We start from the raw sequence: 24690 nt of genomic DNA, 5'->3' as shown, positions 1-24690 counted from the left end.
ATGGAGGAGCTGGCTAAAGAGAGCATTAACTTTTTAACAAACCCTGGTCTGGACACAGGCGTACCCAAGTTGGGCTCGTTAGGAGCGGTTTTCATCTTGCTGAAGTCCGCGCTGGGTGCTGGGCTTCTCATCTTTCCCTGGGCGTTTGAGAAAGCTGGAGGAATTCACTCTGCTGTCCTTGTAGAAATGGCAAGTAACTCTTTACTACGATGAATAACTGATTGTTAAAATATTTTATGGCTCTTTTAACCTTGTTTCTTCACTGTGGCTTCTACCAAATCGATCTTGTGTAGGCTACACTAAAATAATTATCTTTCTATTAAATCCAATCCAATGATCATTTGAGAGAACCTTTTGTTCAGTAGATGCATATTGCTAACTCTATAATGTCTGAATAACATATTTCCACTTATTTTCATTCTGTTCATGATATTATAGCCTATGATACATTTCTGTTCTACACAGATTTCTCTTGTGTTCCTGGTCAGTGGACTTGTCATCTTGGGCTATTCATCTTCAGTCAGTGGACAAAACACATATCAGGCTGTGGTCAGAGATGTGTGCGGTCCTGCCATAGGACACCTCTGTGAGATATGCTATGTCTTCAACCTCTTCTTCATATCTGTTGCTTTTCTGGTCATAGTTGCCGACCAGCTTCAGAAATGTAAGCAATGTAAAGCCTTTAATCGGACTTTTTTTTTTATTATTACTAATTGCTCATATATTGTTTTTGTAAGTAATCATCTAAGATAAACCTCACATAGAGTCATCTCCATTTATTTCTCCCAGTGTGTGTCTCGATATATGAGTTAATCACAGGATTGCCAGAATCAGAGATGCCCTACTACTGGTACACAGACCAGAGGTTTGCTCTGTTTCTTCTGTGTCTCTTCTTCATTTTCCCTCTCTCCGTCTCGAAGGAGATCAGCATACAGAAGTATACCAGGTGAGGAACTGTATTCTGACAGTTTTTTTTGCTTATTTTCTTGACTATATTATTCAGAACAGTGTTATTATTGTTAACTAAAACTAAATATATATATATATATATATATATATATATATATATATATATATATATATATATATATATAATTTAAAATATTAATAGTTGTAATTATCATTGTAATTATAAATAATTACATAATTAACCCTGGTTCAGTTAAGATGTCAAAGCAGGTTTGTTTTATGGAGGTTATTGTGTTTTCAAGTGCTAAAGTCACCAGTGATGTCCCATTTGTGAGTGAATGATTTTAAATTGGTGCTTTTTAGTGAAATGTGTGCTCTTTTGAGACTTGGAATGGTTTTTGGATTTGATTGTTCGAAACTGTGGGACGCCTGTTTAGGTGGAGAGAGTAAGAAAGTAAAAAGACTGTGATTGTGCTCTCATGAATTTTATGAAGCGCTGTTATTGCTTCTGTTTTTCATTAGGACTTTTATGCTCGATTGCTGTGGCAGTGCACAGCATTTTGAATAGCTTTAAAATGACTCTCCTCTGACTAATAAGCAAAGCTTTCTTCCCCACACATCATCAAGATCATTTGTTTAATGTCCGCAGCATTTATTTTCTCATCATCAATAGTCTTTATATTTATTTTTGCTCAGTGTTCTAGGAACTTTTGCTGCCGTGTATCTCACTGTAGCCATCATTGTGAAATACTACATGAGGCCCGTCCATGAGATCAATCTGTCTCCTCTTTACAGCAGTGGGTGAGTGTGGAGTGACAGAGCTTTCAGATTTTGTCGCAAATTGTATTAAGGTTCTCAGCATCTTCAGAACCGTCTTTTCCTCTTGCTGTGCCTAAACAAACCTTACTGTCATGCTGAACGACTGTTGTTGAGAATGTAATGGGCTCATTTAACTGAAAACAAAAAAAATCACAGAACTTTTATCTTTGAAGGTGCCTGCTTAACTACTATAATATTTTTTTATTATTTAGAGTAAGCTCATGGGCTTCGATGTTCAGCGTCATCCCGACTATTTGTTTTGGCTTTCAGGTAAGTTTTTATGCTTTTATTCAACAAACTGGCATTTCGCATTTGAGGAAATTCTTTCATTGAATATCATCACTCTGGTCCACAAATGATGGGAAGCCGAATTGTTTTTGCTTTCGCTTTAATATTTAATTCAAATGCAAAGCATGAAATATGGGGCATCTTTGAGGTGGGTTTAATTTGTTAACGCCTGGGGATTGTAAAAAATGTCATAAAAGTCCACGGGCATGGCAGAAGAGCGCTGAATTACTCTGTGTCCGCTGCCCGAGGCTGATTGATTATGAGGCGGGAATGAAGAGGAGGAGGAAATGGAGATATGAAAAGAGCTGTGCAGCAAGGGAATCGGTGAGAAATGGGCTAGTGCAGAAAGTTATTACAAGAAAATCTTTTTTTTGGTGTAGGCAAAGTGCGCTGGAGATCAGATTTTTGAACACAGCTGTGCTTGTGCTCATACTGTGTCTGTTTCAGTGCCACGAGGCCTGCGTTGCTGTCTACAGTAGTATGGAAAACAGGAAGTTGTCACACTGGGTCTTCATCTCTGTGGTGTCCATGTTCATCTGCCTCATCATCTACTCACTCACTGGTCAGTAATTACAATGTATTTACTGAAACTTAATATGGAATCATGCTTCATGTGTATATATATATTTTTATTGTTATTTTTTTTTGTACATGTTAACGTTTTTTTTGTAAGGATGCATTTATTAAAAGTGAGAATAAAGACAAAGACAATTCTATTTAAAATTAATGACTGTCTGCTGAAAATCAGCTTTTCCATCACAAACTAAAGTAAAGAAAGAAAAGTTATCTTAAATTATAATATTTCTCAACATTGCGGTTTTTACTAAAGTTTTGATCAAATAACTGCAGGTGAGCATTATAGACTTTCAAAGACATGAAGTCTTCCCAACAGCAAACCTCAGAACAATAGTTCTTATGCACATATTTGAATCCTCTTTAAAGTAACTGAACCCAAGAGCATTTAAGTGAATTTAAGGAAGACAAAATTAGTTCACATTGCACTGGCTGCTGTGCAAAGATTTGAAGGTTTAGGGTTTAACTGAAACTTGGGTTTTATATATATTGACATTAGTCCTCTTAGCTTATACTAGATCACTTTTTTTTTTATTAAGGAGAGTGTAATGGTTGATTAGACATATATTTGTTGGTAACACTCTATTTTGATAGTTCATTTTAAATATTTTACTAACTATATGTAACTACATGTCAAATAGCAGTCCTTGGAGTAATTTTTTTTTTTTTTATGCTCCCCAACTCACATTCTCCTGGCTGTAAGTAACTACAAGGACATGTCAACTTATTCTACTAACCCTAACGGTTTACTAATACTCTAATGAGAGTCGGTTGACATGTAGCTGAACTAAGTTACTTCTCGTTAGTGGAATGTCTAAAGTGGACAAAATAAAGTGTAACTTCTTTGTGTACTGCTGCATATTGAACAGCTGATTTGTTAACAAGGACTATTCCGTAGGAGTCTTTGGGTATCTGATGTTTGGGAAGAACGTAACTCCTGATATTCTGATGTCGTACAGTGGGGGTGATGTGGCCATGATCATTGCCAGGCTGCTGTTTGGAATCTCAATCATCACCATCTACCCCATCATTGTCCTGCTCGGAAGGTATGCAGCAAACTGTGTCTTATGGCTATTAGGAGAATAGTTTCTTGCACATACAGTATATAGATTTATTGACACATCTGTAGATCTGTGATTCAGGATCCGCTGCTGCGGCGACGACACAAACACACAGCAGTGACGGGGACCTATGAGAGCCGGACGCGTGTTGCCTTGACCACAGCCTGGGTCACCATCACTCTTCTCATCGCAGTGTTTGTTCCAGACATTAGCAAAGTGATCGGCATTGTCGGAGGAGTCGGTGCTTTCTTTATCTTTATATTTCCAGGTAATTGTGCATTGTGTCTTCTGTTGATATATTTTACAAGGCCACATGATGTGTGTTGAAATGAATTTATTAACTGAAAAATGAATACTGACATTTGTAAAGGGGATTGTGTATTTTTATATTTGCATTCTGATTTATAAAAAAAACTAGTTCTCTTTATGACCATTTAAAAAAAGAATAATGGTTTCAGCTCTGAATTTTAATATAATGTGAATCTTTTACTGCTTTTCTTTGTAGCATTACGTGTATATTATATAATCTTTAATTCTTTTTATTGAAGGACTTTGCCTAATATTTGTGGTGCAGTCAGAGTCAGTTTCTCTTACAATGAGGTGAGTAAAGTGGGGTAGAAATATTGTAGTTCAAGTATCCTGTATGTTTAATGCTTTTTCTATTACATGTACAATAACCTTTTGTTTTTGTGCATTTTCCACCAGATATCTTCTGGTCACGTGGGGAATGTTCACACTTTTCTGTGGTACCTATATTTTTGGCCAGAGCACTTCTATTGCGATCATGCAACTCCTGAGTGAAATTTAACACCATGACTTTTATTTGTATGGTTTGGAATAATTTTAGACATTGCATGTATGGAATAATTCCTTAAAAATGGAGACTGTTGTACAAATGTGCAACCAGCTTTGTGTGAAATACCTCAGACGAACAAGCAATGTAAATCTGAACGTTGAAATATTGTCATGTAATGTTCTGCAATTTTAATGACCAATTTCATGTTTGGATAGATGTGAGCTTTTTTAAAGTTAAAGGGATAGTTCAACTCAAAAATTAAAATTCTGTAATTTACTCACCCTCACGTCATTTCAAACCCGTAATACCTTCGTTCATCTTCAGAACACATATACATTTTGTTTTTTGTAATACGATCCAAGAGCTTTCTGACCCAAACAGCAACACAACTGACACATTCAAGGCCTAAAAACATAGTAAGGACATAATTAAAATAGTCCATGTGACATCAGTTGTTCAACCATATTGTTATAAAGCTATGAGAATACATTTTGTGAGCAAAGAAAGCAAAAATAACCTTGTTCAACCATTTCTTCTCTTCTGTTTCAGTCTTCAGTCCACATTCACAAGAGTACCATGCACCACAAAAGTATCCTTGTAGCTTTATAACATTAAGATTGAACCACTGATGTCACATGGGCTATTTTAATTATATCCTTACTACTTTTCTGGGCCTTGAACATAGTAGTTGCATTGCTGTCTATGGAGGTTCAGAAAGCTCTCGGATTTCATCAAAAAATATATAATTTGTATTCTGAAGATAGACAAAGGTCTTACGAGTTTGGACCGACGTCAGGGTGAGTGATTTTCATTTTTGGGTGAACTATGCCTTAATATTTAGACCTTTTTTTTTCTTTTCTTTTTTTAATTCATTGGAAACGCTTTTGCACACCTAAGTGAATTTGTTAAATAATAAATACATTTTTGTATGAATAGTCTTTGAATAATTGAATGTGACAAGGTAAATCATCTAAATCCATTTTGACAGCCAATGACTGAAAAAAAATAAATGCAATGACCGATCCTTTTTCAGAACTTTATTGAATAGCAGCACTACATAATCTAGAATTTTAACAAATTTCAGACGAATAGAATACTTTGCATCCCTGCAATAAATCTCTACACTCACTTTTAAGAGAGAAAGCCAGTATACGGAAACATACATGGGTATAAGAAGTAGTATTTCATCAAACAATGCCATTAAAAGTGACTGCTCATATAGTAAGGTTTATTCATTTCATACATAGATGTTTTGTTCCGTTCCTGGAGTTATATAAAAGAAAATAAGAAATGCACAAAATCCATTTAAAGTAGCATAGCTAAATTCTACGGCAAATCATTTACTGGACATTCATTTGTAACATGCACTCACTGTGAGGGATAAACAAACCAAAAAGAAGGCAGGATTGGTGGGAAAGCAAACGGAAAGGAATGCTTGAGTTTGGGCCGTGTTGGTTTTGAGTAGTTTACACATTGAGCCAACCACAAATACAACAGCCTTTGAGTTACTGATCAGCAAATGTGAGATGTGAATGTCTGACCTACTTTGAAAAATCTTTTTTGCTTGTGCTGAGAACTGACATGATTTGATGCCAAAATGGTCAATTGCAGAGAAGCAATAAAATGGATTGAATAATAATTGAATGTCACTCTCTAACGCTACGCACTCTTCCTAGATCCATATGTTATCTTTCAGAAATTATCAACATAAATTATTCAATATAATTCTGTTATTACTCAGGATATTCTCTCCTCTCTATCAGCAAATCTCATTTACATAAGCATTTCATCTATACTTCAGGTACATTGTGCTTTTGGACTAGATGTTTATTTGGTGTGTTGTAAATGTAGGCCCTTTGACTGGCAGAATACGTCATGCTCATGTCTCTTTACGTGACTCAGTGTGTTACACAAATGTGTCATGAAGATACGGTTCAAAGGACTTATAACACCAACCTATAGCTAGTATCAAATGACCATTACAGAAATGCTATTGTCCATGGACGGCTGTAGAAATACTTTGCTGCACAGTTTTTGTCTTCTCAGAAGTTGTACCACAGGGAACTGTTTGCAAAGCAGCGGATGTGTGTTTGAATGGGGATGAAATATTAATCAGCCTCATTTACTTAGAAGAGACTATTTATGTACCGTAAGTTGATATTTCAAATGTGAATCAACTAGGTGAGGTTCCCAAATGCTCTGGGGAGTTTTAATGTTGTTTCTGTATGTTGCAATGGAGGGTGAAGAGGGAAACGATACTGTGTCTGGCGTCTGATGCCAGCACTACATTTGGCTCAATATCAAATGGATACTGTGTAAACAAGTAATTACAAAAGAGGAGGGGATAATAGTGGGGAGAGCGCAGAGAGAAAGGGGGTAGTTAAGATAGCAGGGACGGTGACAGAGGGATAGAGAGGGAGGAAGAGGAGAAGAAGAGAAGGTTTTCAGCCATAAGGGGGAATGTTCCACCTGCGGACCGGCTCGCTTCTCAGTCCCTGTTCAAGCTGCACCAGGCGGCTAGAAAGAGATAGACAGAGTCAGTGTCATTATTAAAGAGAAACAAGAGTTTACAACAGATGTTTAATGCCTCAACTTTCTGTCTTTGTTTATACAAATATGTCAACTGACATTAGACACAACAACGTTCTGTTGTGGTTGTGCAAAACGACACCACAAGGCTGTTGATATCACTTCACATCACAAGAGTGATTAAGATGAAGTGTTTGCATTATGCAATGGAATATCAGAATGTGTGATGGAGAATCAAAGCAGGTCTTTTTACGGGAAAAAATAGGTCTATCAGACGTTTTCTTCGTATTGTAATAGGCAAGACTGAACAGATGAAATCCATACAAATTCAAGTAATTATTAATATAGATTATTGCAACTGAGCTATTGAGATTTATTGCAATATTCATTACTTTTATTATTAAAATAAGATAATCTTCAATATGAGGTATTTTGAACAGTTGTAATGTTATACATTAAATAAAATTGTATAAATTAAATATATAATTATAAATAACATTAAACAAAAACATATATTCTGTTAAATTTTTTGGTACTATACAGCCCACTACTATGTTATACACACACACACACACACACACACACACACACACACACACACACACACACACACACACACACATCTTTATATATATATATATATATATAATTTTTTTTTTGCCTCCATTTTTCATGAGCTGAACTCAAAAGATCTAAGACTTTTTAAATGTACACAAAAGGCCTATTTCTCTCAAATACTGTTCACAAATCTGTCTAAATCTGAGTTAGTGAGCACTTTTCCTTTGCCGAGATAATCCATCCACTTTACAGGTGTGGTATATCAAGTTGCAGATTTGACAGCATGAGTGTGCAGTGTGCCTTAGGCTGGTCACAATAAAAGGCCTCTCTAAAATGTGCATAAGAGAGAGATGGTGTTATAGGCCACTCCTATTTACAACTATGCAGGATAATTACATTGTATGTTTTGCACAAGCTGTCTCCTTACATATAGCTGAACTAAGCTTGAGAGAGTTTGAACTTCAAAAGGTATCAATGCAGAAAATGTCAGAGGAAAGGCATGCTGAAAATGAGAGTAATGCTGTAGGGCAGGTAGGAATATATAATGGCTGTGAAACGTAAGGACATCACCACGCAGACTAGACAAGACACAGAAAAGTAGCATCAAAGGCTGGTTTGGGACCAATGCCCAAGCCCTACGCCTGGTAGCAGTGGAACGCACCAGGCACAGCGACAGCGGACACAGCCTCGGGCTGGCACAGAGTATCCACTTTCACATGCTGGAAAGCCTTGCAAGCTGCAGTCTGAAGGTGCCTGAGAGAGAAGCAGAGAAGGTTAGAAAAGGAACGAAAAAAAACAAACCCTCTAAGTTCTTCAGATGCACAGTTGCAGCAATAATATATTGTTAATGTATTGAAACTGTTATACCAATTGAATTGACTGTTCTACATTTCACTTCAGAATTTTCGCTCACCCACTGTCCCCCTGAAGCAAGGTGTCCCTCAGGGATCCGTTCTTGGGCCATTATTATTTATAATCTATATAATCCCTTCTTGGTTAGATCCTCCGCTGTCATGGTTTCAATTATCATTTTTACGCTGACGACATTCAATTATATACTACCTGTAAATCAACTTTATCTTTCACAACTGACAAAATCTCTGCTTGTGTACATGAAATAAAAGATTGGCTTCATTCAAATTTTCTAAAACTTAACATGGACAAAACTGAGATTATTTTCACTGGACCTTCATCACTCACTAATAAAATTCCTACCAACTTCACCTGTGAGATCGCTGGCTCTCTTATCAAACCATCTAGTACTGTTAAAAATCTTGGTGTAATTTTTGATTCCTCTTTATCTTTCCACTCTCTCATTAATTCCATCACAAAATTAGCATTCTTTCATCTACGTCGTATCGCTCAGCTCTGTCCCTTTATCAGTAACTCAGATGCTGAAACTGTCATCCATGCATTTGTCACCTCATGTCTTGATTACTGAAATGCACTTCTCATTGGCCTACCAGCTAGCTCCATTTCCAAATTACAATATATTCAAAACTCTGCTGCTAGACTACTCACCCACACCAAGTGTTCTGCACATATTTCCCCAATTCTGCATGAACTTCACTGGCTTCCTGTGGCTTACCGTATTAAATTCAAAATTCTCCTTCTCACTTTTAAGTCTCTGCACGGCCTTGCTCCCCCCTACCTCTGTAACCTGCTTATCCTCTTCACCCCTACTCGCTCTTTATGTTCCGCTGATTCCAGCCTTCTCGTTGTCCCTCGGCATCGCCTTGCTTCAATGGGGACCAGATCATTCAGTGTTGTTGCGCCCAAAATGTGGAACTCTCTCCCCCGATCATTCCGTTCTGTTAACACTATCTCTGAATTCAAATCCATGCTCAAAACACACCTATTTTCTGAATGTTATAGTTCTTAGTTGGTTTTAAAAAAAAAAAAAATTTTTCACTCACAATTGCCTACTGTTGTTCTGTCTGCTCTCTTTGTTAATTGCCTTTATTGTTGTTTGTTTATTGTCAAGTGTCCTTGAGCTCTGGAAAGGCGCTATATAAATAAAACGTATTATTATTGTAATTGAAACTATATATGAAACGCATTTTGTGCTTGAACAAAAATTAACCGAACTTCAAAGTGAAAGTTTGTTTTCGTGTTTTGTCTCAAGATAATTCAAGTGATAATAGCAATCAAGATGAGTACAATTTAGAGAAATAAACCCTGAGTCATGGTTGAACTATGGACGGAAGTGACAAAATCTCACCGGATGGACAGGAAGCATTAAATTAAATGGACATAAAAATTGTGGCAAAGTCCTGTGTACCAAAATCTCTTAAACTCTTGCCAGATGGCCAGATGGAAAAATTGAAACGGACAGTGAAGAAAACAATTATTAAACAAGATTTGGCAAGACTAGCTGTAGCTGAATCCCTTCTAGCCACAACACAGGAGGAAAGGTGTTTTACTGTACCTCTTCCATTCCTCCTCTCCGTCCCAGAACTCATACACCACAAAGGAAAGGCCGTCAGGCAGCCGCACAGCTGTCACACTGGACAGAGACGAACAGAAGTACAAAAGTGAAAAAACAACCGTACACTGCTTTAAAATTTCCATGAAAAAACATTTAGCAGGCTGATAGAAAATAGAAACAAATCTATTTAAAAATCATATACAAAATGTAAACAGAACAATAATTATCCTATGTACTGAATGACCCTCCACTTGATGGCAGTACCTCCTCACAATTCCTGCTCTGCTTTTTTATTGCCTAAAGGGCTGCAGCTGTAGCAATGATTAGCATTAGCTCAATAAATCAACAGAAGTCTAAACATCAGCCAGTTCAGACAATCCCCACGCGCACCTCAAACTTTCATTAGAGGCAGCAAAACTGCAGCTAGTAGCGTTTTTAGTGCTTTCTGGATGGGGAAATGATTCAAGCTTTACTTAATCTTAGGTCGCCTACGTGTTAGAGAAGCTGCCAGGTCATGTCTCCAGCAGCTGTAGCTGCTTCAAGTCAATGTTAATTGTTTTTGCCATCCATTTTACATCTGTAATTTGATGCATATAAGATAGAAACAAGAAAAAATAAGAACAAATATAGGACAAGAACGATTTGGATGGTGAAAGGTGGGTGTTACATGCCAGAATGCAGACTAAATGTGAGCTATGTGACTTTAATCAACATTATCCTGTATGGCATTACCTTGGTCCGATGAATCTTTCACAGAACGTGTGTTAAGACAGTAAATGTGTTCAGTTTTGGTTTGGCTTGGTGTTATTGAGTTGTAAGAGTTTATTTAAATGAAATGAGCGGTTGTAAAAAAAACTAAACAGAATTTCAGTCACTGTTCAACTGCCTTCAACTGGGTCCTCAAAAAAAGGAACCTTTAAATTTTTCACAAACAGAACATGAAGAGAGAGTAATAGAGAGGTGCAAAGTTGAAAGAAAGCAGGCAGATAAAAGGGAGGCTACAGAGATGACAGTTCAACATCAGTTGGGTCTTTGCAGAAGCTTGCAGATGTTCTCACTGATCAATTATTCACTAGTCTGATGTGAATCATGGCGGCAGTACAAAATGCTGCACACACAAAGCCCTCTCTCAGAGAAAAGACTCGGGGAGCTTCCTTGAGAAACATTACAAAGGACCTATTTTACTTACTGCTCTAACATTAATATTTTATCCTGTGCGGCTGAAAAATGCTCTGTTGTGGCCTGACCAAAAAATTCTAAATGAAGTAACTACTGTTTAAAAGTTTGGGGTCAGTTTTTGTAACCTTTTTCAAATGTTTTTGAAAAAGGTTGTTCTCAGTTAAAATTTCTGTTAATCATTGTTGAAAACATTTGTGCTGCTTAATGCTTTTTTGTAGAAACAGAAACCTTTTTCCCCTGAATTCTCAGGATTCAATGTGTAGGCCTAAGCATTTACTGGCATTTTTGATCAGTTTGTTGCATACTTGCTGAAAAATTGAAGTGTTCATTTGTTAAGAATAAAATAAAATAAATGTGGTAACCTATCTAGGTTTAACCAGGGAACACAACTGGATAACCTTCTGATAAAAAAAAAAAAAAAAAATCAGGACACACATTGGGATCTTTTAGGGCTTTGTAAACACTGTAATAACTCTGCAGAAAAAACAGCAATTGTTTATCCAGTTTCATCATTAATTCATGAAGTAGAACAACACTCCCCTCTGCTCGCCTGCCATCTTTATCTACAGGAGGCTAAACGATACAGTGTCATATTTCAACACATCAGGGATAAATACACAGTGTTGAGACATGGTTCATTCTCTAAGAAACGCATAGCTGTATAGTTTTTGCTACCCTGCAGCAGACACTTTGACATACATGAAATATTTTTTCTTTCTTTTGAATTCTGATTTATTTTTGATTGTAAAGCACTTTGGATCAACTACGCTTGTGTTAAACTTGTGCGCTGTAAATAAAATTTGCCTTGCCTAATATACACAGTCTAACATCACAAAAAACAAAACAATACATTTGTACCATCATACTGACATGCATGGTTGGATTTAATATGATGCATTGAGACATAAGGAGGGAATTCAAAAAAATACTCACTAGAAGGTCAAGCTTAAGACAAACACATGAACTCAACTCACTGGAAACAGTCTCTCTGAGCAGACACATTCTTCAGGTATTGTTTCAGGGCCTCGCAGAAGTCTCCCAGCTGCTTCTGGGAAACTTTCATCTCCTTGCGGATCAGGTAGAGAGACTGCAGAAAGGGAAAGAGATTGAAAGAGACGGAGACAAAGCAGCAGATTGGTTTCCAATAGTCTGGATACATAATGAAAACTGTGAGTCTGTGGGGATAATAATGGCAATGTCTTGTGGTTAAAATGCATGCAAAGTTTATGTACACTGAATATTATTAACATTTGTCTTGATGTTAATATTAACTTAATATTCTCTTTAGGCTAAATAAATAACTCCAGACATATTTAGAGAATGAAATCACAGTGCAAGGGTTTAAAAATCATAAGTTATGAACACGTAGGTCTAACCCTGTTTAACAAAAGCAAGGAAAAATGCCTCATTAAATAAGAGCCATGGTCATACTGCAGCTGAAGGGTTATGCAAGATCTACATATGGTTATTCCTGTAGGAGAATGAGAAATAAATGTGATATATACCAGACTGTAAAATCAATACAGCAACTCTTTTGGATTGTCGCCTAAGTAACTAATTAATTCCCAGTGTAATCTAAATGATGTAGAATTGTGGGAGTGTGGCTGGCCACCACATAAAGGACAGTACTGGCTTTAAAACTGGCCTTTGCAACAAACAGAGAAGAAAAGAAAACTTCATAACATTTCCAGAAGGATCTAGAACTTAACGGAAATGACTTGTCTATTTCATATAATTGCACCTCTCGTGTAACATGTCACTCAGACCTCCCACTTCTTTCAAAATTGGTGCTGTCATCTTGAACCAGTTTTTTCAAGTCTGAAAGATTTGATTAAATAACTGATATTACCCTGCAACAGACTAAGAAATTATAGGTTTAAATGTAATAATTGCTTGGAAGACTGCAGAGCACCCTGAGGAGCCCGACGCACTGATTAACATCTGGATTTATATGCTGAAATGAAAAATCATAAAATCAAGTAATATCCTTTGAAGTGTTTATGATACACCACAGTTCAAACTTTTGGGTATCAGAAGGAAAGAAAGAAATACTTTTATTTAACAAGTGAATACAGTGAATTCATCAAAAGTGACTGTAAAAACATTTGTGTTACAGAAGATTTCAATTTAAAATAAATGCTATTCTTTTGAACTTTATATTCATCAAGAAAATCCTGAAAAATGATGACGGTTTATGCAGAAATAAGCAGAACTTCTGATACATAAACATTGATAATAATAATAATAATAATAATAATAATATATAATAAACATTTTGTTTGAGCACCAAATCAGCATATTAAAACAGTAAAATAAGGAAAGTTTAGTTTTAAATTGTAATAATATTTCACAATATTACCGTTTTTATAATTTATAATTTTAAAAATAAATGCAGCCTTGGTGAGCTTCCCCAAACTTTTGAACAGTTGTGTATATTATCCTATAAGCAGGGCCACTGCACTTGGTGAACTCAGCAGAATTATTTAGATTTCCCCTAAAGAAAAAGTCTTTAGATTCTGTCTGGGTTTGCCTATAACTTTCATATGCCATATTACAACCAAACATCCTCACCGCAACACAAATAATAATTTACAGCCATTAAATAGTGAAGAAAGGGTATGTTTTTGGGTGTATTTTTTATGTAGTCTATGCTACAACTAAGGCGTCACATCTTTAATGGAGCATGTGCTGTTCCCCAGCAGGTGAGAAAGATAAAACCCAAGCGAAAACCATTAGCCCCTTTGATTTGACACCCGTCCTGTTCCCCAAAGGGGAGGGCAATAAAAGAGCAGAAGCCTCGTAATAAACCCTAAACTTAATCAAGAGCACTATGCCACCCAACAGTAGCCAGAATGCAATTAGAAACACTACATTACCCAACCTACACAAAACTCAATAAGTATCATTGTGTTTTCCCATTCTCCTCCACTGGAGGCCTGATCTGATGGGTATGTACGAATAATTAGAGGAATGCACAAGGATTCTGAATCCAATTTTCTTAGCATTTCGACATGTGGCTGATCCGAACAAGCTGCAATGCGACTGATTGCACTAATGTCTTTCATTAGTCTTCAGTGTTTGTTTGAACAGCAAGGGTGCTTCACAGACTCAGCGCTGTGGAATAAAGTGATAAAACAAAGCTCTGTAGATGAAGCAAATGTAACCCATAGTGTAACTGTTAAGAGGCTTTGGGCTCAGTGGGATATTGTAATATTAGAATCCTTAAATCTCTCGCTCTGATTGGAGCCGGTTATCATTTCCTTTAGCAATATTTCTTGGTTGTACTGCAATGTCTCTCATTTGGGCTTATGTGGAATTAGCCATCCCTGATGTGGTGAATGTGCTTCGTGTATGATGTGTATGTATGTGTGTGTTTCAGTTTCTCTTTAGCTCAGAAGGGAACCTAAACTAATGAACCCTAAAGACCCCCATGTGGAGTTGAACTGCTCGACTTCTGCATTATGCATCAGACACACACACAGAAACACTAAGAGAGGAGGGAGTATTTTATGTGCACAATTTCCTACAATGCAAGTGAAGAGAGTGTCTCCGGTACAATACAAGTCCATAAAAAATACAATTCTTTGAGAAATTTCACCGTTACCGTGGAAACTGGGGAATACCATCCCATTTATTTCTGATTGGCATCTTTCTATCCCTATTTTCCTTTTTACTGGCAACACTGACTAAATTGTGTTTTAATTTCTCCCCTTTTGAACTCTGAAAATGAGCTGCTTTGTTAAAGTCTGAGAGGCATAAATCAGAGCCGCTCGCTCTCCCCCTCTGCGTCCAACCCATGATAATTTCTTCTAAATGAGCAAAGATGGCTTTCAGATATGTAGTTGTATAACTCCTTCAGACAGCTTTCCCTTTCTCTTACTGTCTATCTTTAGTGGTTTTATCAGTAGACAGCTGATTTATATTCCTCCTGGCCAATCAAGACAAGCACTGCAGGTGGTGTAAGAGTCAGTGCACACAGCGTGTAAAGTATAAAGTGCTGAGCTAACAGATGCATTGAGCTGTTGGACTGATCAGTCATTAGTCCACGCTCTATAAAACTGTCTTGAAGAGAAGATAAAATCTCTCGCTTCTTGCAGCATCTCCACTGTGTTATAGATTTCAAAAAGCCACAGTTTTCTTATATTTGGAGGCGGCAACACATTGCAGATGTGATGCCTGAACATTTTGCTTATATATGTGTGAAATGTACAACCTGTGTGAAGATCATTATTATTAAATATTTACAGGAGGAAAACCAAAACCCAAGTAGCGATAATCATATGCTAATAAATGCATTCATACATATTCAAATATATGAAGAAATACACTACTGCTGTAATACAGATCTACAACGCTACCTGTACCTGCTCCCTTTTCTTTTAAATGCTCAGCATTACTGTTCATACCAAAATGTTTCTTGTTATCAAAATTAGGTTCATTTCTTTAAAATGTTCTCTTGTCATCTAAATGTCAAAATGCATGCAATTTACTACACGCAAATGAAGCAATAATCACTTGTAAACAAAATAGCTCAGAAATGGCACAGTCATTGTTTTAATATGGCTCTTTTCTGTTCTGTGTAATATTCACGGCAGGAAAGACTGGTGTGATCAATTCATTCCAGAAATATCTTCCGGGTCCCAAAATAAAGCTTGTGTTAACCAACAAACACAGACGCACACGCTGAAGCCGTCAGGTGGAACCTGCTCAATCCCCATTTTGTCCTGAAATTGACAAGGATTAATGGATAAAAAGGAATGATTCAATTCCCCCTGATCCCTCCGATGTCAATAAGATGGGAGTCAATTTGAACTAAGATCTCTGTTACACACTGAACTCAGTTGCATTTTTCTATTTTTAAGCACGGCAATCATTTCTTTATTAGATCAAAAACTTTTAAATCACAAAGTTCTACAAGAGATGAAATCCCAGCTTTCCCACAGTTTAACTGAACAAAATAGTATGATATTTCTGTGCATGCGCTGCTGTGTGTATCGCTGATCCACAGAGTTGGACTGATTTGTGGCCAGGTGAGGAGTAGTGTGATACTGCCGCTAATCTTTTTGAAGCACAAATGACTCCCAGAGCATGCTGCCATGAAACGCAAAGCTGGTGCTTTAATATTGAGAAAGAAATGTGGTTAAATCCTGAGGAACAGGTAGCAGATTTGCTGCAGGTGTGTAGAACAGCATGAAGAGATCTGAAGAGACCCGCAAGGAGTCAAGCTTGATTTGCCATGGGTTTATTCACTGCTTTTTAGCATTAGCGCTGCTTTTGTGTTTTAACATAGAGGGAAAAGGTGAAATTGGTCATGCATTTTCTTTGAGGATTTTATGCATTTTTCATCATGCTCTTTGGTATACAAGACGTGCTTTAGTACTTACTGCGCTAGTTGTGCCATCAGTGTCTGTTAGTCGTTGATGTAGGTCAAACCATAATGTCTGCAACAAAAACCAGAACAGAAAAGCCACTAGTGAATTCACTGTCCCCCTCAGCTGCCCTTCACTGCTGCTGTCTGTTCGTGAACAATCAATCAGGTGAGCTCATGAGAGATGAATCACTTAAACACATCTCCCTGACTTTACAATAAGAAACAATTTTACTAAAAAGTTTATGTAGTTTATGTATGAATATTTTTCAAATGTTTTCATAAATATCTGACAAAAAGTAACAACACAGGCATTCGGTCATTAATTACTTACCCTCATGTTGTTCCAAACTAATAAGACCATCTTCATCTTTGAAACACAGATTAAGATATTTTTCATCTAAATCATTTCGGGTTTAATAAAAAAAATACCTTAATTTGTGTTCCAAAGATGAACGAAGGTCTCACAGGATTGGAACAACATAATGTTGAGTAATTCATGACAGAATTGTCAATTTAGGTGAACTTATCCTTTAAGGACATACTAGTTTATTCTTGACTTCGATTCTTTTCAAACTACCGTATTTTCCGGACTATAAGTCACACTTTTTTCATAGTTTGGCTGGTCCTGCGACTTATAGTCAGGTGCGACTTATTTATCAAAATTAATTTGACATGAACTGAGAGAAATGAACCAAGAGAAATTAACCAATAGAAAACATTACCGTGTACAGCCGCCAGAGGGCGCTCTATGCTGCTCAGTGCTCCTGTAGCCTACACTGAAAACATAGATCGCCCTCTCGTGGCTGTAAATGGTAATGTTTTCTATCGGTGCTTGGTTCTAAATAAATGCGACTTATAGTCCAGAGTGACTTATGTTTTTTTTCCTCATCATGACGTATTTTTGGACTGAGGCGACTTATAGTCTGAAAAATACGGTAGAAATGTTGCTCTTTGCAGGCATGTTTACTAGTATGAAGAATCTGAGCAGTGAAAGAAAGCCTGCAAGTATTATTTCCCTTCTTCCATGTAGAGGCTAGAAGCACTGTCACTCGGATCTAATGATGTATGCACATAATAAAAAATGCTCAAAACAAAAACTGTATATATTTCAAATATTCTCACTATATACCAAAAATAGGGACTGTTTCTCTGAAAAGTTAACACCATCGAAATGTATGAATCATTATGTGCTTCATAAAAAGGATGTGCTGGTATCTTCTGTCAGTCCATTCATAAGTGAACAGGGATAGTGTGGAATATTCTTTCCCATCAGGGAATGACAGAGAACATAATGGCCGGTAATGATGCCACAAATTCGTGCAGCTGTCTCTCTCACTGAGAAAAGTGATGGCGTGTTATCCATCAAAAATAATAGCAAGAATGACAACCGCCGCACTGTTGAGTATGAATACTGCAGGAAGGGCTTGAGTGTTAGTCTCCACAGTGATCGGAGGCTATCAGGGTGCCACAACTGGATGGAAAAGGAAATTATGCGTTTCCTACACATTATGCAGACAACAAGAGCGTTCTGATGACTGGATCCAGCTGTAAGTCAAAGCGGGTCACCAAAATCAGGCTGTCCTGTCTGCTAAAGCGATAGTGAGAATGGGGGACAGGACAAGACAGATGTACAGTGCTATGTTTGACATTTCAGTTAAACTGAAGGCTCTGAAGATGGATGTTTAGAGGAGCATGTGTTAAATCCTGCACAGACCCAGCTGTGCTGCAGGTCTGGTTGTACTGATCAACAATGGCAGATCTCACAGGGACTGTGCAGAAGAACTAAAGGTTCGACAAGACAACTGGAAAAAAATGTCACTGATTTGAGAACTTTGAAGGCAAGCCAAACTATAATGATTGCAATTGCAAAAGGTTGCATTGATTGCTGGGGTGGTTAGAAAAGAATAACATTTCAAAATATTGCGTTGTTTTACCTTATGATACTATGATATTATCATGCCTAAAAAATGATAACAACAAAACAATATATATATATATATATATATATATATATATATATATATATATATATATACACACACACACACACACACACACACACATAAACACACACATTTTTTGTAGTACTATTAGGTCTAAGTAGGTGTAGCATTGGATAAACTACAATCAATTATTTCTATTCAAACAATATAAAAAACCAGAATGAGCTAATAATACTACTGTGTAAAGCATCGTAGTCCATCAGATGAAAGACAGTAAAATATATAGATATTTTATAAATATCTATATAAAATATAGATTTTTTTTTAATGTTTTAAAAGAAGTCTCTTATGCTCACCAAGGCTGTATTTAATTAACTAAAAATACAGTAAGATAAACTGTAATAATGTGATATGTGATTACAATTTAAAAAAAGAGTTTTCTATTTACATTTTTTCATTTTTATTTATTCCTGTGATGCAACGCTGAATTGTCAGCAGTCATTACTCCAGTCTTTACTGCTACTGTCATGACCCTTCAGAAATCACTCTAATATGCTGATTTGATGCTCAAGAAACATTTCTTATTATTATCAATGTTGACAACAGTTTTGCTGCTTAATAATTTTGTGTAAACTGTGATTACAGTTTTTAAAATGTATTTGATGAACAGAATGTTATTAAGATAACTTTTTTTCTACTGTCATCTCAGCTCAATTTATAGCCTCCCTGTTGAATAAACATTTTCATTTCTTAAAATTAAAAAAAAAAAAAAATAATTCTGACCCCTATCTTTTGAACAGAAGTGCATATCAGAAAATAATAGTTAATTAAATAAATTAATTCATTAAAATGACACTCTTCATGATATTTCTCTTCCTGCTTTATAAAATTGATTGTATATGCTCACATCCTTGTTAGTTTGTCTGGACAAAAATCTAAATATCATCCAGTACCACAGGAGTTTCTGCTGCTCAACCCCAGATATCCTCCAATTCACCAGGATGTGTCAGAACCTACCTTCCACTGAGAGAAGAATAAACCAGCCATGTTGGTTTGGCTAATTTTAGCTCCAGAAATAAGAACCTGCCTGCCAAAAACTCCAGTATTAACTGGGCACTCTATTAGTCCACTGTGCTCTATGTCTATCAGACACATAATAAAATGATTAAGCGGAGTAGAGAGAGATGGTGAAATAATGGTTAACCAAGAAACGATACATGGATGTTGAGTGAAAATAATATAATGGTAAAAACATTCATCTACTAGAGCAGTACTGTGGTTGACAGGTCTGTTTAATTGCTTTCTTTGTTTCACTCTATCATTCCTGCCCTTCTTCACTGCTCTCCCAAGCATGAAAGTAATAACTATAGGAGGAAAAGATTACAGGCTTTGCTAAATGCAATCTAAATCTCCTCTCAGGGCTTTACATATGAATGTGTGTAATTATCAGAGTGTGCATGTGTGTGCACAAGTGGATGTACTGTAAGTGCAGTAGTAACAGAAATTACAGAGCTGTATTTTAGGTACAGGAGGTACAGAAAAGCTGCACAACAAAGTCTTAAGGCCATGACACACAAAGCTGACGGCCAGCGAACATTGGCCATTATATATATATTACAATTTCTCTTTATAAATGATGAACATAGACTCATTTCCTCTAATGCAGCCATGAAACGTAGGTGTCTATGTTCGTCATGGTGTGTTCAAGTGCAACTTTAGCCCAGACGCACACAGCATGAGGCGACACCACAGTCAGCTTTTGTCGATGCTAGTTCTTTGTTGTCATTTTGGTGTGTCACAGCCTTTACTTGCTAATCATCCATTGGACTTATAAAACGAGGAAATAAAAGTTCACTCTCTGGGTTTGTGTTTTTAGACCAACAAAATTCCACGTCCCGTCAAGTCCCATTTGATATTTACAGGTTACCCTTACACTGCCATTCAAAAGTTTGGGGTTGGTTTTTTTTATGTTTCTAAAAGAAGTCTCTTATACTCACCAAAGCTGCATTTATTTGATACAATATTTTGGACCCTCAGATTCCTGATTTTCACATTTTTATCTCAGCCAAATATTGTCCTATCCTACAAACCATACATAAATGGAAAGCTTATTTATTCAAATTTCAGATGAAAAAACAGACCCTTATGACTTGTTTTTTTGTCCAGGGTCACATATGAGATGGCCATCATACATCCAATAATATTTGCTTATAATGACATGCTATTTGATCAAATCAAGTTGCATCAAAGTCTTATCAGCTTTATGCATTTAAAAAAAATAACTACAACAATGCAGTAACAAGCAAGGCCAATTTACAGACCAGTATAACAGCCCTCACAGTCAACACCTACCACTCTTTGAAACATATACTCTTTTTTGTTACTTATGTGATATTTCATTTTTATTTCAAACGAATACAAAAAGCCTTTTAAATCTATGCATTATTATGTTATCATTTGCCATAAAACCAAAAACTAAGCTATATCTTTCTATTTATGTTTTTATTGTCAATGTCTTAATACACTGGATTGCATCTGCACAGGTCAGTGGATTTAGACCTCTTGCTATTATTAGACGCTTTCCAGCAGGAAGCACTTGACCTCTCAGTATTATAAGACGAACCTCTTACCTTATTCTCCAGACGTCCAATCAGCTCAGCCAGTCGGTTGATCTGTGCCTCAAGTCCTTCTTTTCTCACTTCCACAGCTCCTGACAGAGACAGAGATGCACAATGCATCATTTGCAGATAGTTTCAGCAATGTTTTACTCTTCCAGGCACCTGAAACCTCATCTCAGAGTGGCTGTCATAGCAATGCGACAGAGCGAATCAAACGTTCAGACATTATTACTGAGCTCAAGTTATTACAAAGATTATAATGGACGTTTACACTTATTTGCAGACTGTTTTGAGTTTTTACACATCGAAAGGTGTTTCTTAAGGAAGATGTCACATATAAAAAAAAGGTACTGAAAAGTACTACTAGAGCTGAAACAACGAATCGATTTAATCGATTAAAATCGATTATTAAAATAGTTTTCAACTAATTTAGTAATCGATTCGTCGCTAAATAAATTTTATTTGCCATAAGCGGCTCATTTCGTGCATATTTCAAATCTGCGGTGACCAAAGTGTGGCAGTAATGAGCCACCGGAGGTTTTACTCAGCCAGTACAGCAGGTGAAGTAGCGAATAGCCAATAGCTGGCCTCGTTTTATGTCACGTGCTTCCCGAACAGCGTCTCTGTAGCATTCAGCGGGAAGTGGGAGTACTTTACTTTGAGCCTTCAAAATGAAGAGTAACCTGTAAACTCTGCACTACTGAACTGTTTAAGGGGCCGTTCACATATCGTGTCTTTTGCGTGCTCAAGTTCGTTATTTCCTATGTAGGCGCGCAGTATGCACTCTCATAATGGAAGCGACGCGGTCGCGACACCCACGCGGTGCGATGCGCCCGTTTTTCCAGGCGCGTCCACACCGCATCCATTTATCCTTTGCTGAAATTTCCGGGTCTTCATGGAGAGGGCACGTCATGGAGAGAGCACGTCATGGTTGCTTAGCAAAGGCAGACGCCTCAGGGGCGCTTCTGCCCGAGCGCTTTGGAAAGAAGGAGAAAGCGGCGCGACTAGCGTTTTCCACGCGTTTTTAGGTGCGATATGTGAACGGCCCCTAAGAATTTTATTTGTGCAGATTCTCCAGTACAAGGTTGTTTGCAAATGTTTAGTCGTAAAAGCTGATAACATTGCTTTTTAACAGTTAACATTTAAAGCTTTACAAACATGTTATGTGATCAGTTTGTCGTTTACCAGTTCATAATTCAGACTTGCAGCCTAATTATGACTGAATGAGAGAGGTAAATGTTTGAGTATATTTAAAATGCACTTCTTTTCTAAGTATTCACTGCTCTTTTTCACACAGCAGGTTTTTTGTGTGTGTCCCAATTTTTTTTTTCTGGACAACTTTCTGATGGATTTTACTTTAAATTGTGAGTTCCATTCAGGTTTCATGCCATTGGCACTTTTTTTCGAAGGATTGTTTACAATTGGTTAAAATCTCTTAAAAATCTATGCTGAATGATAAAGACCCTTTATTAATAATTTACTTGGGGAAAAAATGGAAAAAACTAAAATATAAGTACATAAACCGATTAATCGATAAATCGTAAAAATAATCGACAGATTAATCGATTATCAAAATAATCGTTAGTTGCAGCCCTAAGTACTACCATGTTTTTCTTGAATTGTGCCGTAGTATTACCATCTGATGCCATGGTACAGCCACTGGGAATGATAAGTACAGTATTGTTTTTCACAGAAAAACAAAAATGGAGAGTGATTAACATGATTTCCACCCTTCCTTTCTTTCTTTTATGCAATGACAGATCTATTAATAAGGGAAAAGGTTTTCCTGCCTTTGAAATCAGCCCCACTTGAGGTGCCAAACCAATTAGACTCTAGCACCTCCCTTGTGTTGATGAGACCAGCATAACGGGGAGAGGAGACACTTTGGAACACATTAATTGTTACCATAGCAATAGTGGGACCAAGTGAACAGGGTCTGAAACCTTTTAAAGGCATAGCAAAATGGTCACTAAATCAGTATATCAACACTGAACTGAGACCAGCTTGAGGTTTTCTAAAAATGAGTAATATGAGGGCATACTGTAGCACAGCTTTCTGTGAAAAATACATCAAATAAAACATGTATATAAAATCAGCAAAGAGAATGCTAAATTTGCAATGTTGTAAGGCCAGAACCATACAGAACCATACAGGATTACAATGTTCAAATGACATGTCTCTATTATTCTTCATATGAGCAGCAGTAGAGCAACAGACATTTCTTCACTCATACAGTAGAAGTCTGGAATGAATGAAGATAATCTGGGAGTCTTGCCACATGGTCTTCTGGTTTATGAGACTGTCATGTTAATTTGCATGGGCACTTTAGCCATGACATACTGACTTGGAAAGAACATCATTTCAGACTCCAGTCAGGACCAAGCTGGGCCGAACCCAAACCTTTCCCTGACCACCTGCTCCTTCCAGATTTAGTCCTGTCAAATGAATGACATGCCAATATGGTATCTATGGAAAAACTGGAAAAAGTCTTGCTTAGTTGGAAACATTATGAAACAATGACTCTCTGGAGAAAAATCTCAGCAAGCTAAGCAAAAAAGGCAAATTTAAGGTGATACACTACAGGCACGACAGTTTTTTTTCATTCACTGGTCAATGGTGAGATCTGGTGCTGTTTCAAACAAGTGGAAAGAAAATATTCAAAATACACGTTTAAGTGTTGTTTTTATCACACTTTATCTATTTCAATTACAATAAATATATTTGAAGGAGTCAGAAATCTCCACTTACACATTTCTATCAATATTCTAAATATGAACTAAATAAAACCTTTTTTTTTCTAGCAGTTGACATTGGCAATTTTTTCAGCTAAATCCAGTGTTCAAATTTCTGTTCTGAAAATGTATGCAAATTGATGCATATTTATTTAGCTAATGTGTCATTTGCATATTTAAATAAAGAACATTTGATTGATTGTTTGCAATCCTTATTGTAATCGATCAGCAGGGGTAGTATGGGAATATCTATTAGTAAATCTTTTATCCTATTGACAATATGCCTAGATTTTCCAAAATAACATTGTTTCTATTAGTTTCTACTGTTTTATCCTACAAACTGTCTTACATGATATCATCAGTTAAGTGATAATTATTGGTATGTTTTCATTATTAATAATTATTTTATCTACTGATAATGTTATGGTCGCTAACGAATAAAAGACAAGATAATTACATTTTATTAAACTATTTTGTCTAAATTAATTACAAATTATACATAAAAAAGAAAATTAACCATTCTAAATGCTACAAGTGAATTCAGGCACTACAGCATTACAAATGTAATCTAAATTAGGGGAAATGTAAATATCCAATATTGGTAATCTAGTATCAGAAAGCATCACCACATATAATCATGGAATTGTAGGAATCAAACCTGTGTTTGTGCAACATATGAGCAGAAATAAGGTGAAGAGCAGACTAAGAGAAGGAAAGCAATTTGAGAAAAGCCTGTGATTGACTGATGGGAGAAAAAGTGCCATGCGCAAAGCAAGTCTCGCAGAAGTATTGATCAATATTCTCATCCTCATGCTCATAAACTACAGCTTGGACAGAACGCTCCAATCACGCCTCTCCCTGCCGGAGCTGACAGCGAGAATGGCGC

The 24690-nt window shown here is 36.7% G+C and overlaps 2 protein-coding genes across 5 annotated transcripts in view; one reads left to right on the top strand and one right to left on the bottom strand.

Annotated features, from left to right (window-relative positions):
- On the top strand, positions 1-5316 carry slc38a8a (solute carrier family 38 member 8a). Its single transcript, XM_052581569.1, has 10 exons — positions 1-189; positions 466-664; positions 790-946; positions 1606-1710; positions 1941-1998; positions 2464-2578; positions 3488-3635; positions 3719-3918; positions 4199-4250; positions 4356-5316. The coding sequence occupies exons 1-10, from the start codon at positions 1-3 to the stop codon at positions 4456-4458; spliced, it is 1326 nt and encodes a 441-aa protein (XP_052437529.1). The 3' UTR covers positions 4459-5316.
- Positions 5317-5468: 152 nt separating this feature from the next.
- Positions 5469-24690, bottom strand: part of LOC127976968 (N-terminal EF-hand calcium-binding protein 2-like) — a 93834-nt gene continuing 74612 nt past the window's right edge. Inside the window, exons 8-13 of one of the 4 annotated variants that reach the window (XM_052581564.1) lie at positions 21085-21161; positions 16525-16581; positions 12115-12227; positions 9962-10039; positions 8195-8286; positions 5469-6963 (exon numbers count right to left, since the gene is read on the bottom strand). In XM_052581564.1, coding sequence (XP_052437524.1) covers positions 6935-6963; positions 8195-8286; positions 9962-10039; positions 12115-12227; positions 16525-16581; positions 21085-21161 — 446 coding nt within the window. In that variant the 3' untranslated portion in view covers positions 5469-6934. Of the gene's footprint in view, positions 6964-8194; positions 8287-9961; positions 10040-12114; positions 12228-16524; positions 16582-21084; positions 21165-24690 lie in introns of all 4 variants that reach the window. The other 3 variants (XM_052581563.1, XM_052581566.1, XM_052581565.1) reach the window with 3 other exon arrangements.

The sequence above is a fragment of the Carassius gibelio genome, chromosome B18 (assembly GCF_023724105.1).
Source record: "Carassius gibelio isolate Cgi1373 ecotype wild population from Czech Republic chromosome B18, carGib1.2-hapl.c, whole genome shotgun sequence".
NCBI classification, from domain to species: Eukaryota; Metazoa; Chordata; class Actinopteri; order Cypriniformes; family Cyprinidae; genus Carassius; species Carassius gibelio.
Note: the sequence above shows the minus strand (reverse complement) of the source record. Positions and strands in the feature narration are given on the sequence as shown.

Excerpts from the sequence above, each read along its gene's own strand:
- slc38a8a (XM_052581569.1), top strand. The coding sequence starts at position 1 with ATGGAGGAGCTGGCTAAAGAGAGCATTAACTTTTTAACAAACCCTGGT. Across the intron at positions 3,919-4,198 it reads CTTTATCTTTATATTTCCAG|GACTTTGCCTAATATTTGTG; the intron begins GTAATTGTGCAT and ends TTTTTATTGAAG. Across the intron at positions 4,251-4,355 it reads TCAGTTTCTCTTACAATGAG|ATATCTTCTGGTCACGTGGG; the intron begins GTGAGTAAAGTG and ends ATTTTCCACCAG.